Source organism: Lates calcarifer, linkage group LG18 (genome assembly GCF_001640805.2).
Source record: "Lates calcarifer isolate ASB-BC8 linkage group LG18, TLL_Latcal_v3, whole genome shotgun sequence".
NCBI classification, from domain to species: domain Eukaryota; kingdom Metazoa; phylum Chordata; class Actinopteri; family Centropomidae; genus Lates; species Lates calcarifer.
The window spans coordinates 14,998,696-15,012,256 of NC_066850.1; the positions used below are offsets into that span (position 1 = coordinate 14,998,696).

Genomic DNA, 13,561 nt, shown 5'->3' on the forward strand with positions numbered 1-13,561 from the left:
TCATGCCAAACCACAAACTAACTATAATCACTCATTTAAAAAGTTCAACATTATTCTGTTTCTTCTATTATTATCTAATATTTGTTAAATGAGAAGACTGATATGACTCTCACGTCTGTTAGCTGGAGACAGCAGATTGACTAAGTTTTGCAAAAAGACTGAAAATGGGGAAGCAGTTAGTCTGACTCTGCTCCAAGGTAACAAATTCCTCCATCATTTTACAGGGAGGTAATGTGAGAGGCAACCAATGGCAATTCGCCTTTTCAAAGTACAAGATATGTGTGACTTATATCCTCTTCACACCAAAATTAGCAGGTATATGCAGGTTTGTTGGGTAAACCTGTTTAAAAAAAAAGGCAACTGACTCATTTTCCATTGCCAGAAGTCAAGTTTGCCTTTCTGTTCTGAAATGTTCGGAAAAATGGGGTTAGTACAGAGTAGAAAGCAATCTGGAGGCCGTTGTCGTGTATTACATCGGTTACTTTTTTATATCTTATATTTCAGTGTCTTCAAACTTGCACCCTGTAGTGTTGCACAGACCAGAATCGCTGTTGCACGTTGTTCCCACAAACAGTAAAAATCAATAAATATACCTAGCTATTTACGTGCCAACATCCGTGGACAAATAAGCATGTCCATCTGTGTGTCATGAGTTGGTTGAACAGGGAATGAATGCCAATTCTACCCTTTCCCACTGATGACAAAAGCCAGATGCTAGTGGGTTTCCCCCTGTTTCCACAGGAGTGCTAAGTTAATCTACCCAGTTTATAGTTTCAACTACAAACAGTATTTAGTGTACAGATATGAGAGAGGTATTGATCTTCTACAACAATTTTTTTTCCCAAAATGTCACACCTCCAATCATATTTATGATCACAAGATGTGTTTCCTGACATTGAAACTCAGGTGAAAGACTATGGAAGAAACTCATCTAAAGTTACTTTTTAAAATACAAATATAGCTTAAGTTGACAAAAATCCCCATCTGATGCTCTCACTGTCATTTCTTTTCTTTTGCGATAGATGGATTCCTATTTATCTTCTATATCCATTGCCAACAACCTGCTGTGCATACTTCTGATCCCATTTCCTACATTTTCAGACTGCCAGAGTGAGTTTTATTTGTTTTATTCCAGTTAAAACAAAGTGACAGCCACTGTGGCTGAACACGCAAGGAAAGAAAGTGGAATTTAAGATCTCTTGGCTCTTGTAACTTTGATGAACGCTTGTGCTGTTTTTTTCTGTACCAAGAACTACAGGGGTTTTTTATTTTCATGGCATCTGTTGAGCTCATCCAAGTCTGTTCTCCACATTTAGCTTAAGGTTTCACACCCCTTTGGCATGTTAGCAAGTTAATCTGTGATGTCAGTAGTTCAAAATCAGCCCTGTTGTACCTTCTTTGTTTAACTAGAGAGATTATCCTCAGTCAGATCCAGCCAAAGCTGCTGGTTGAAGGAGAATACCATTAACCTTCAGCTTCTGCCTCTGATTTCTGTACACAGTCAGCAAAAACTCTCAACCAAAAGAATAATTCTTCAAAAATGTGACCAAATGTGTGTGATCACTTTGTCACTCTAGTAATGTTTAAAAAAAGGTAGCTTGCATTTGGGACGGACTGGACACAAGCACTAATGGTGGCTGAGGCAAACGTTCATGCCTTTATGTATTTGTACAGGAACACTCACTGCACAAGCAGAGCAACAGCCAGGGGGATTAGGTAATCAGTTGTGATACCACGCATCAGTGAGGTGCCACAGAAATAGATACGCTGATGGAAGAGAGAACGGCATGATGTTTGTCTGAGGTCAGAGCACATGAAGAGCAGCTGGAGAAAAGGGACCAAAAAACACTCAAGAAGAAGAAGAATCAGACAGGAACAGGAGGATAAACGAGATGAAGCAAGTCAGCCGTCAGCCAAGAATGCCATCTTTCATTAACTTCAACCAGACATGCCTGGTAAAGTCTGACTCAGATGAAGTTTATTTTTAACCATTGTTTATCCAGGGAACACTGACAAAGCACAGAGGAGGGAGAGTCTTTCCTTAAATCTGTTTAGCTGACATCTAACTCCAAGCTGAGGGATGGTTTGTTTATGTTTTTTTCTCATTTGCCCCAGGTAATCCACTTCCTCCTCATGATAATCCCTCAAGATAAAAAGTTGATGTTAATAAAGGATGTGTTTCACTTGTGTTGAGTAGAATAGGTGCACCATGCCAGCATACAGAAAACACACTGGTGACTTCAATTTTTTATGTGAACTAGAGCTGTAGTTAACTAAACTAATGTTGGCTGACTGAAATCATACCCATATTTCAACCAATAGGTCACAGGGAAAAAGAAAAACAAAAGAAAATTGGCCACAGAACTGAGTTAGCCTTCTTAACCTAAATGAATTATAAATCAACATAAAAAGATAGTATTAGCTGCATGAAATACAACTACTATTAGACTCACCACATTAAGATATGTCAAATCTGATATGTTCAAACATATCAAGGGTCCAGCACAATAGTTGACAGAGCATCCTATGCAGACAAATTAACCTACTGTTTTTAGATGAAACGCCATGTTTGTTATTGTGCTGTGATTTGCAAACTGCTGTTTACACCCGACTTTCCTATCTTCCATTTTAACAAAATGCAAAGTTTGGAGCCAACGCTGAGTAAACATCAAATAAGTTAGACTTAGCATGAAGAGTTCAAGGTTGTGAGAAGGTAGTCTTTCCTTCCCGCTGCTGAAAATAATGGTTTAATCCTGGAAGGCTTTTGATGTAGTAGCTTTACTTTTCTTCGTACGACTGTCTAACCAATGAGAACCAACCAACCAGGAGCCTGCAGCCCTAACATGAACAACATATGTATGATGTAAAAGGTGTCACTCATAGTTACTGACAAACTACCCCATGACTGTTTCCCTCGACTCTAGGAGCACTGTAACATCTTTTAGCTCATTGTTGTGGTTTTACAATCGACAACTTTACTGTTTTGGTTGACTCTCAGGGCTCTCATCAGCCCTGTTTTACTCAAAACTAATGCCGATGTTGCTCTGCTAAAAACACTAAGCGCGTTAAAATGATGTTTATATCAAGATTATTTTACTCATTACGGGTACCGTAAATTTTCCACACAGTGAGCGTGGACTCAGAAAAATATGAGTGTTGAGTAGTCTAACGAAAAGATGATACTGAGTTGCATTATGGGACATGTTTACATCTAGTGTTTTTGGAGCTTGACCCATATTAGGAACTAAAAGCCAGGTTGTCACGGCCTCTGCTGTACACACCAATTTAGAATGATTTGATTTATATTTTATGAGAGCATCATTAATGTCACACAACATCTGTGTGTAACTCCACACATTCTTCATATGTGTGCAGAGCATGGGCACATCCAGCGACTGTTCTGTTCACTCCTTCTGTGTGTATGTGTGTATGTGTGTGTGTGTGTGTGTGTGTGTGTTTGAATCTTTAATGCAGAGAACCTAATCTTTATTTAATCACAAACTATTCCAAGTGCTTCCCTGGCAGAGATGAGTGGGGAAGGTTTTAAAGAAGAATACAGCAGAGGGGATGTTTGGTTGACAGTGTCGGGTTGCCAGGTTGGATTGTCCAGAGGTGTATTAGCACCCTGTTGGCAGCTGAGCTCTCTGATTGGCAACCCCCAGTTTCCACAATGACAGAGAAGCTTTCTGAATGAGGCTGAATCAACAGGAGTGAGCAAATAAAGTCCAAAGTCAATATACAGCCACACACAGACATACAAGCACACACACACACACACACACACACACACAGCGGCTTTCTCTGAATGAAACACACACTACCTGGACACCATAACACCAGTGTAAATCAGTCACGTATATGCAAGAATTCTGTGTTAACGAGCCAATGTAAGTCTCCTGTTATTATCATTTGAATGTATACATACATACACACACACACACGCACACACTTTAATCTTTTCAGCATTAATTCTATTGATGCTGGGTTCCACTGAGGGTGTTTTGTTTGTTCGCTCCACACTGGTGTCATTGTTCTTTTTCTCTGTTTACTACTGCATGTTAACTCGCAGGGCAGTGGGTGTTACTTCAGCGTCTTGGGCTTTGTGATGAGCTTCCTGCTGTGGCGTGGCAACAGCCAGCAAAAAGAAAAAAAAAAAACCCACCGCAGCTAGAGTCTTAAAACACACACTGTCACGTAATATGCTCAATATTTTATCTGCCTTTATAGAGGTAAGGGCTTTTTCTTTGGCAGGCTATAGTGTGTGTGTGTATGTCTGTGTGTGTGTGTGTGTGTGAGAGAGAGAGAGAGAGAGAGAGAGAGAGAGAGAGAGAGAGAGAGAGAGAGAGAGAGAGAGAGAAAGAGGAAGCTTGGGTGCATTCTACTTTTAAGTCCTAAGAATTGGTTTAACAACATACTGTAATATAAACACAAAATCATTTGTGTGGATGGTAGTAACAAAATCACATAGAATTATCACTAAACTCTGTAATTCCCCTCAGCTCTACTGAGCATTTTAGCATTATTTAGCTTTCATTCTGTTTTGGTCCCACAATGTGCAACTTTACTGTTCACTCTCTGATAGCATCTAGCTGGTAAACACAATGGAGCATTTAGCCGCTAAGAAGAAAGATATTATAATGAGGAGTCAGTGGAGAGTTTGGACAGAAATATGACTCAAATACAAGTGAAATTGACTTATGTTGCTGTGGCTGCTGGATGTGTAAATAGTCAGCCACTTGCCGGCATGTTAGTCATAACAACTCTAAAAAATAAATTGCAACATGATATTGTTGGTCAGCAAGTAACAGCCTGTAACCATTTGCTAACCAATTAAATCTAAAATGTTCTCATATTGGATTATTGTTTACTAACTGTTAGTGAAAACAAACTAAATAAGTCAAATCAAGGCAGAATCAAAGTGACATTGAAAGTTAATTTACTGTACCAACTAATAATTAAGGGAGATAAAATGATAACTGTGTTGTTTTGTGCCACGTCTTTATCATAGATCATTATATGACAGGCGCTGGTGCTGACATGAGGTCTGATCAACTCACCAGATGAATCTCAGATGATAATTAAAACCACCTGATTTTAATTAAACAATATTGTATCTCTTTCATTCAAATGCAAATGTGATCCCTTTAGTATTATTTCTTCAAGAGATTTGCATTTCTTACACAATAACAGGATTATATTTTTTTTGCCACTGGCAAATAAGATAAACTTATTATACTCTGGTGTCCAAAATTCACTGAAACTCACAGTTAACTGTCAGCCTTTCTCTTGCATAGTTTTGAGGGAAACATTATGTCTTTTATTATTATCACTGGAGCCTGACTGAAAGAAGGTGTAATGAATTATTTAAACAGTTAATGTCAATGCCCTGGCACTTCTTTATGGCTTGGGCATGCTGGGCCCCTGCACAGATTATGAACAATTTTAGCATCAATCAGTTTTATAAATCTAGCCATTTTATTTTCCCTAACTTAAAAAATAGATATTGAATTGAGAAAAAGAACATTCAGGCCTATGAGTAGTGATCAGCGCTAAACCTGGATGAAAGGTTGGAGCGGAGGTGGTACGAGTAGGTGATGTACGTGAAGCGATTATACTATTCTTAAAGAGAAGTCAATCAAGGGCATAATTTGACCAAAAAATGACGATGATGTGTTTTGAAAGTGAAGTTTTCATTTGGAATTTGCAGCTATCGGCCACTGGAACAACTGTATCTCCAGATGTTGTAGTTCTTCCTTCAGCTTTTGGCTAAGGTAGCGATCACAGAGCGATAGCATCAGTATAAGGTCTCCTATGGGAAGCAGAATGGCTTTTAGTTTCCCCTTTGATAACCAGAGTTTGCTTGTCCTTGTTTGCCTGCACTGTACCCACTACGCACGTGTCTGCTGTGTGTGCCTCAATGTGTATATGTGTGTGTGTGTGAGGGAGGGGATGCTGTCATCTTCACACAGGATCACGGGACCCTCTCCCTCTCTGTCTCTACGGCAGCAGAAATCCTCCCATCTGTCGCTCCTAATCAGCAGAGAGCAGCTTGCATGTTCACAGGGTTTTATACTAGCATGACATGTCTCTCTCTCACTCACTCTCTCACAAGCACACAGACACACACAGACACATACGCACAGATTACACTAATAATGACACAGCAATGCAAACCACAGCATCACATGCCCTTCCAGCCATTACACATTAAGTCATCATATTAGCAATCTTGACACTGTGCTGTAATTTTCTCTATCTGTTCATTTCTTTTTAAAGCAAGAGTTATTTTGACATGGCCATTTTAAAGCTGCACCAATCATTATTTTTATATTAAAAATTTAATAAATTCTTGTGTACAATATGAAAAGTGTCCCTTCCAGTAATAATCCCACTAAAAATTAACACCTCCAGTTCTCCAGTTCCACTCCTGTTTTAGCATTTTTCAGGTCATTGTTGCACAGTGTTACTGCTGACTGTTAAGTGGCTCACTCTCACCTTTGTCATCAGCATAATTTCCCGTCAAAGCAGGCAGCTGTTTCACAAAAAAGCTCTGAAAATCCATTTTGTGCTACCTACCCAGCAATAATTAGTTCACAGACAGCTAGCTAGTTAGCAACCAGCAGGTGAACATAGTGAAGGATTTGAAGAGGGACATATTTCCCTCAGGAGTTAGTGATGACTAAACCAGAGCTCAAAGGGAAGGGAATTACATTTGTTGGGTGGCAAGGAAATGCTAACATTGCTACATAACTGCTAGGTGTGAAAATAGCTACTGTTTGCTAATACATCCATCACATCAGCTTTATAATGTGTAGATATTGTATTTACCCCCAAGTGGCCAATGCAGCTTAATGCTCAATGCTTTGTAGTAGGTACTGTCACTATGTAGCACAGTGTAACATTGCATTTACTAACACCTCCTAACAAAGCATGAGTCAGTAAAGTGAGTTATGAAAGCCAGATATCCCAGCAGCTGGCCAAGTAACTGCTTATTCATCAGCAATGATCAATAACCCTGTCAACCCCACACAGATACCATATGGTCATTTTGTGCTACGGTCAGAAATACACCTCAGTCATATTCCATTTGAGCAAGTTCTTTTGGAAAATATGGGATGTTTTGCGCAGCTAACGATGCTGTAGGTTTACACAAGACTGAGAGCCTGAAAAATCCCTGCAGCACAATCCAACAATAGCTGCTGTATCACAAGACCTCTCAGAGGTATTTGCGTATTGTAGCATAAAGAAGATAAAAATAGTACTTTCTGCCTCTCCCTCTCTCTGTGTCTATCCAGTGTAACTGCTAATCTCAGAACAGACACTCAGGCCCATGCTGAGTCTGTGTTTGACAAGAAAGTGGAGGAGAAGAGAGAGAAGAAAGGAAAAACAAAGGGTGAAAAGAGTGGGATAAAAATCTAAAAAGATGCAGATGGAGACAAAGGAGAAGCGGTACTAGAAGGAGGTTGCGGGACAGAGTTGATGGAGTTTAAATTTACAGCTGTTGGTAATGATGACAATGAGATATTTTGAACAGCCACAAATAGAGTCTGACAGCTGTAAATGTTATCAGTCTCTCAGAATTTTGGCTTGTTTCAAGAGGTGCCATAATCCACCAATCATCAGCAATGAGAAATCTTTTGTAAAAAAAAGCCAAAATGATCAAAGTCCAATTCCCAGCTGCAAGAAATTGACACAATTAGCCCGAAGAACAGGCAGATTTTAACTATGGAAAGTCATTTTTGCTGTTTCTACAGTGATAAAACTTAACTATGGTTCTAGATTCCCATGTTGTGTTCACTTAAAAAACCTGCAGCTGATCACACGCACTTGTGTTTTTGTGGTTCGTCAGACGTTTCCCTGGCAAATGAAGAAACTATGCACTAATAAAACTTTCTCTAGGTTTTCTTAGTGTTTCTGTGTTTTAAATGAACAGGTTGACTTTTTGTGAAATACACCTCTCATGCTGAGAAACGACAGGTCTTCTCTATCACAGATTGACAGTGTAGATGTTTGAATCACAGTTTCAGTCTCAGTTTCAGAATCATTCCAATAACGACTCACTGTACTGTCCAGGCTACTCTGAAGAAGTAGCACTGCTCAGAGGGCACATTCTAACCTCTTATATTGCAAACACAACAATGGCTGAGGTTTCTGGCAAACAACCATCACTGGCACCCGCTCCAAGCAAGAGACCAAGTTTGGTGGCAGAGAAACTTTACAAATATCCCCTTAAAAGGAGACGTTATAAAAGAAAGAGCTACAGAAAAGATGCAGTACACACAACATTAGTCTATAGGGCTTTATATATGCCAATCTAAGACATTAACTTATAATATAGTGAGAATTCTGATTAACAGTTGCTCGGACAATCAGTCCAAAGAATGCTAAAATATACATAAGTGTATATAAAGTTAAAGCATCAAATTTGGTATTGGCCCTAGCTCTTTATTTACCATATAGACATGAGAGTGATATTAATCATCACATCTAACTCTTGAAAAGGAGGTGAATACAAGTATTTCCCAAATTGCTGAACTTCTCCTATAGGCATTTCAGGAACTATTAACAAACACAGGATTTCTCATGAATAAAAACATGATTCCCCCTTGGTTATGTCTTCAGTTCTCTATTAATGTGTAGAGTTACCTACGGTTTTGTCTCCTCTCTCCTCAGGTCTGTCCTGCATCCCTGTCCTGCCGCCACGACGGGGCTCCTTCTACGTTGAAAGTGGCACAGGCGTGTCAGTTGGCAGCGTGTTGGCCTTCTGGTGCAGAGAGGGATACCAGCTGGTCGGCAGTGACAAAATCTACTGCAATGTCAGGAATGGGAAACCGCAGTGGAGCAACTACCTACCTGTCTGTGAAGGTAAGCAGGTTTAAGCAGGGATATCAAACGTTATAATACGTACGTACACGTATCATATTCTAAATGAACCATCTTCTTAAAACACATGAGCCTGTTTTAAAGTTGCTATTTTCTCTTGCATTGAATGTGTGCAATTATTCTGTTGCAATGTTTGGACTGGTCCACTGGTTATGTGTGATCTCTGGTTGCAGTTTGCATGTAAAGTATTACCAGTGGACTTGCACAGCACATTTTTATGCTCAGGGACCATTTACAGCTTTTCCTCCCAACATACAAAAATATCGTGTGAAATCAACATCATGCTGACTGGAGGGAGGAAATAGGACTGAACTTTTACTGCTTTCAAAAAGCAGAAAAAGGAGCTAGGGAAAGGCGGAAAGTACAAGAAGCCCTAGAAACATCACTGTAGATGGTGGAAATAACAGAATGTAATGTCATGTCACCTGTGTTTGTTCAGTTATCCACAGATAAAAGAATCAAGAAGCAATATTCACTGTTTATGCATCAAATCTGCAATAATGGATCATCTGAGTATGTAGCAGTGTCATTTTTGCCCACCTACAGCGATCCCCAGGCCGGAGGACCGCGGCCTGAGAGTGGCTGTGTTGGCTTCAGTGGTGAGTGGCATCGTCATCCTCGCGATGTCCCTGTCCTTCCTCATCTGCTGTCTGCAAGAACGATCCAGCAGGGACCGAGCCAAGAAGGAGGGCCGGAGCAGGTAGGGGGGAGATGCCGGAAGTAACCTTCGATATAGCCCCTGTGGTTGAATACCTCCATTACATCCAGTCTTTGTTCTCAGACGTAGTCCCTGGTAAAGTTCTGTCCTCCACAGACGCAGAGAGAAGCACTCGGCCCGTCGCAGTGAGTGTTGGCTGGAGAGAGAGGAGGGTGAGTGGGAAGCCTTCCCTCCTCCCAAGATCTTCCACCTCTCACAGAGGATGAACCCCCGTCTGGCTCCTGACAGCCCCCTCTACCTTACTGGAGGCCTTAGTGGATATGAGAACAGAGGATACCAGAGGTAAAATATCAGCATTCAGTTCTACCAATTTAAGTCTCTTCCTCAATACATTTTTGATCACAACCAGTATCTAATCAATATTTAGCAATGTTGTTTATTACATTGCTCAGATCCATTGGAGTTTCTCCTCAGTGTTTGATCTCAGATGAAAACAACAAGATATGAAGCTTTTGGTCTCTAGATGCTCAGTGAGGCAAATGTTGTGATCCAAAACCATATAACGGGACCTATGCAGAGCATAGGAGCAAGAATTTCACGATATGATTTTTCATATTGGTCATTATCAATATATATCACGATACAAGTCATATCAATATTTCAGTCAAATTTAAAGGTCCTTTTTTACTCCTAAGTGAGATGTGAAGATACTTAAAAGACCACATCACAAAACTATCTGTGGAGTTAGATACTGGATGCAGTCAGGGGAGTTCTACCTGCTTGCTGAGAGCTGCATGCCAACAGAGAGCCCACACAGCTAAAAGGGAAACTACTGGTGATATGACGAGGTACAAGCAGCTGAGATACCTGAGCTATGACCAAGACGCCAACTTTATGTCTGCAGTGTCTCCGCTATTTACATTTTATAGTGGCGGACCGCCACGGGAAAATACTGCCACTATTGCAACATTATAAATCAACAAATACCCAGTTGTCTGTCTCCAGTACCTGACCGCTCTCTGTACCTGTCAGTCCTCTGTCATTCGGGGTTGTGTCGTCTTCTCTAGTAACGCTGTCGCTCGAGTTTTCATTAACAGTCAGTTTTTCTTTTGTCTCGCTCCTACTCCTGGCGTACAGGTGTGTACGGCTGCAGTACCCAAAACATTAACACGTGTGCTCTGTGCCTCAACGTAACCTGAACCCTCTATCTCTATTCCAGCCACGTGATTGGTTCGGCACGGCGCTATTCTCATTATCATTGGCTTTTCGTATTGTCTGTCAAAACACAGGCGAAAGAGCTCTATCAACATCGTATATGTCTACCGAGGAGAAGTTATATCACGATAATTATCGTTATTGTTTTATCCCCAGCCCTGTTTCTGTACAAGCTTTTTGCTATCTTTAATTCTTATTTCTGTATTAGCTACAATGAAGCTTGGCTGTTGTCAGATTAAAGTGCTCTCTCCAAGCAGGTGTCTGTGCTCATTTAACACATATTTTTAAATAATAATAATACATTTATTTATATAGCACATTTCAAGCTTAAGCACAAAGTGCTTTCCAAGCAAAAGGATTTAGTGATTTTAAAAAAACAACTAAGATTTATGCCATTGGTAGAATAAATGCACGTGGCTTAGGCCAAGTATGGAAGTCAGAAAGGGGTAGAAAGCTGGACTGACATATTGTTGGTCTTTTCACAAGACTTATACTTAAACCTGACATACTGAGAGAACTCACTCTGAAAAATTAATGCTGGGGATTCCAGGAGGCTGAAGTGCTCTGAAACCACTAAAAACTACTTTAGTGCTGCTGCTTAGAAAGATGAGATACAGACAAGGGTATTTATATGGCCAAAGTTAACCCAACTCCTAACCCAAATTATCTGCTGCCAGTAATTTAAAGTTAACATCAGTAATTCAGTTGATGCCTGAACGTCGTGTTTCCCTCTTGTCCCTCTATCACACAGGAGTCAGGAGAGTTTGCTGAAGGCCTCCCTGCCCGGACTCTACCGCTCGGAGTCCCAGCTATACCCGCACGTCGTCCTGCAGAGGGTCCCGACTCCGACAGCGCCCTCTGCCCCTTCTGCTCCGTCCGCTCCACTCTACCTCCACCTCCCCTCCTCCTCCTCTGCTGCCTCCTCACCCGCCCACACCACCACCAACAGCCAGCCTCACATCATGGCGCAGTACCCGACCCCGACGTACCCACCAAACCCCAACACTGCTGTGCCCGTCTACCCCCACCCGACACCGGCGCCCATCTACCCCAACCCCAACCCGATACCACAGCGGCCATGGCAGTAGCTACGTCCTTCACTTTCCATATTTAGAAGGCACTGTGCCATTCCAGTGGCTGACACTGAAGGAACATGCGAGAGAAAGTGTGGCAGGCAGTTACAGAGACGCATGAAGTCATAATCCCTGTTTTCTTCCCACAGAAGGCTGAAAATACAATGCTTCAGAATGAAGAAAAAGTGTAGAAATGGACATTCAGCCAGTGTAGAAGCTCCCCCTTTTACTGCATGCTTGCTGAGCTTTTCCTGCAGTTTGGACCCAACCACAAGGAACTGAACACTTAAGATTTTCTTTCCTTAATTCTTACTGAACTGCAACTGCTGCACATTCTGCAAGAGAAAGTCCTGCTTTCTTTTAGCTGCCAGAAATTACAAGAAAGCTTCATGTAGCCTGTTGACAAAGGGACATGGGGAGTGTACTAATTCAGTTCAACCTTTGACCCTCAAGACCTGCAAAGAAGGACTTCAACAATGGCTGCTACTGTTTTGGCAGCTCTCAGAAATGTTGATTTTTTTAAAAATAGTTTATATTTATTATGTGATTGGATCCCTATCACCCTTCCTGATGTCCTGTTAATCTAATCTAAACCTAAATAAAAATACAGATGAAGATATATTTTGCTCTGAAAATGAAGACCTACCTTCTGAAATCTCACTCCAGAGCCATGTGTGATGTAATAAAAAGGTTTCGGGTCACTTTCAGCTCTGCTAATATGTCCTAGATTGACAAGAGGGCTTTATGGGTAGTGAGTACACTGTGATTAAAATGCTGCTGTTGCTGCAGCCACTGAATGGAACCAATTTTGTGCTGTTTGTATGGATTTAATAATACAGTGATTGCTTTAAATTGATCCCTTCTTTCTCACCAAAACTGTTAACTAAATGTAACATTTTTTTCTGTCTGTCTGTTTAATCTTCTCTGTCTACTGCCACAACTCATTCTGTCACATCATTATTTATTACAAAAAGTTGTTTTACAGTCAGCAGTTAGACTGGTGTAATATTCTGGCATAGTAATTCAGAGCCTCAAATGGGTTTAGGAACATAAGGAATATAAACGACTCAAATGCTGACGTGAAGTCAGCCCTGGATGGAATAATAATTGAAAACAATTATCACATACAGAGTTAATTAGAGTCTGGTTTTTGGGATAGGTTCAGACAATGTCAGATGAGTTCTTAATCACAGAAAATCATGGAAAAGATCTACTTGTGTGACATAACTAAAGTTCTGAATGTGACAATGAAAGAAATATTTGGAAATGTAGACTCATCAGGCGTTGTTAGAGGACTGCTGTGTCTTTGATGCACTGGAAATGCACTGATATGGAAAGTTTGAGCTGGGAGACTGAGAGACTGAGGAACCATGTCCACCTGTAAACTCACCTGGAATCTCTAAACTTCAGCTTCAGCTTTTCAGATGTGGATATTCTGCTTAACTGAACCCTAAACCTTTGTTATCCTATGTACAAGCATTTAAAACTCTGTGCAAGGCCCCTTTACTGTTTCTTTAGTCAGTTTACGCTCTAGTTTTGGGGCTTTTTATTTTTAATAGAAGGATGTGAGTAGGAACACTAATAAACCTGCACTTTACATTTTTTTGAAGGGGGGGAGGGGAATTTAAACAGATCGGACTGGATAGTCTTAGATATGTCTTTTATTGTAAACTATTTGTTGTATAATAAGACTGCCATTAAAGCTGAATAAAGAGATTTTTGTTTAGTTCAA

At 40.6% G+C, this 13,561-nt stretch overlaps 1 protein-coding gene across 2 annotated transcripts in view; it reads left to right on the top strand.

The window, feature by feature from the left end:
- Positions 1 to 13,561, top strand: part of zgc:162331 (uncharacterized protein LOC793007 homolog) — a 34,777-nt gene extending 21,216 nt beyond the window's left edge. For both annotated transcript variants that reach the window (XM_018684314.1, XM_051077552.1), the window contains 4 exons: positions 8,674 to 8,865; positions 9,430 to 9,583; positions 9,698 to 9,883; positions 11,508 to 13,561. In XM_018684314.1, coding sequence (XP_018539830.1) covers positions 8,674 to 8,865; positions 9,430 to 9,583; positions 9,698 to 9,883; positions 11,508 to 11,844 — 869 coding nt within the window. In that variant the 3' untranslated portion in view covers positions 11,845 to 13,561. The remainder of the gene's footprint in view (positions 1 to 8,673; positions 8,866 to 9,429; positions 9,584 to 9,697; positions 9,884 to 11,507) is intronic.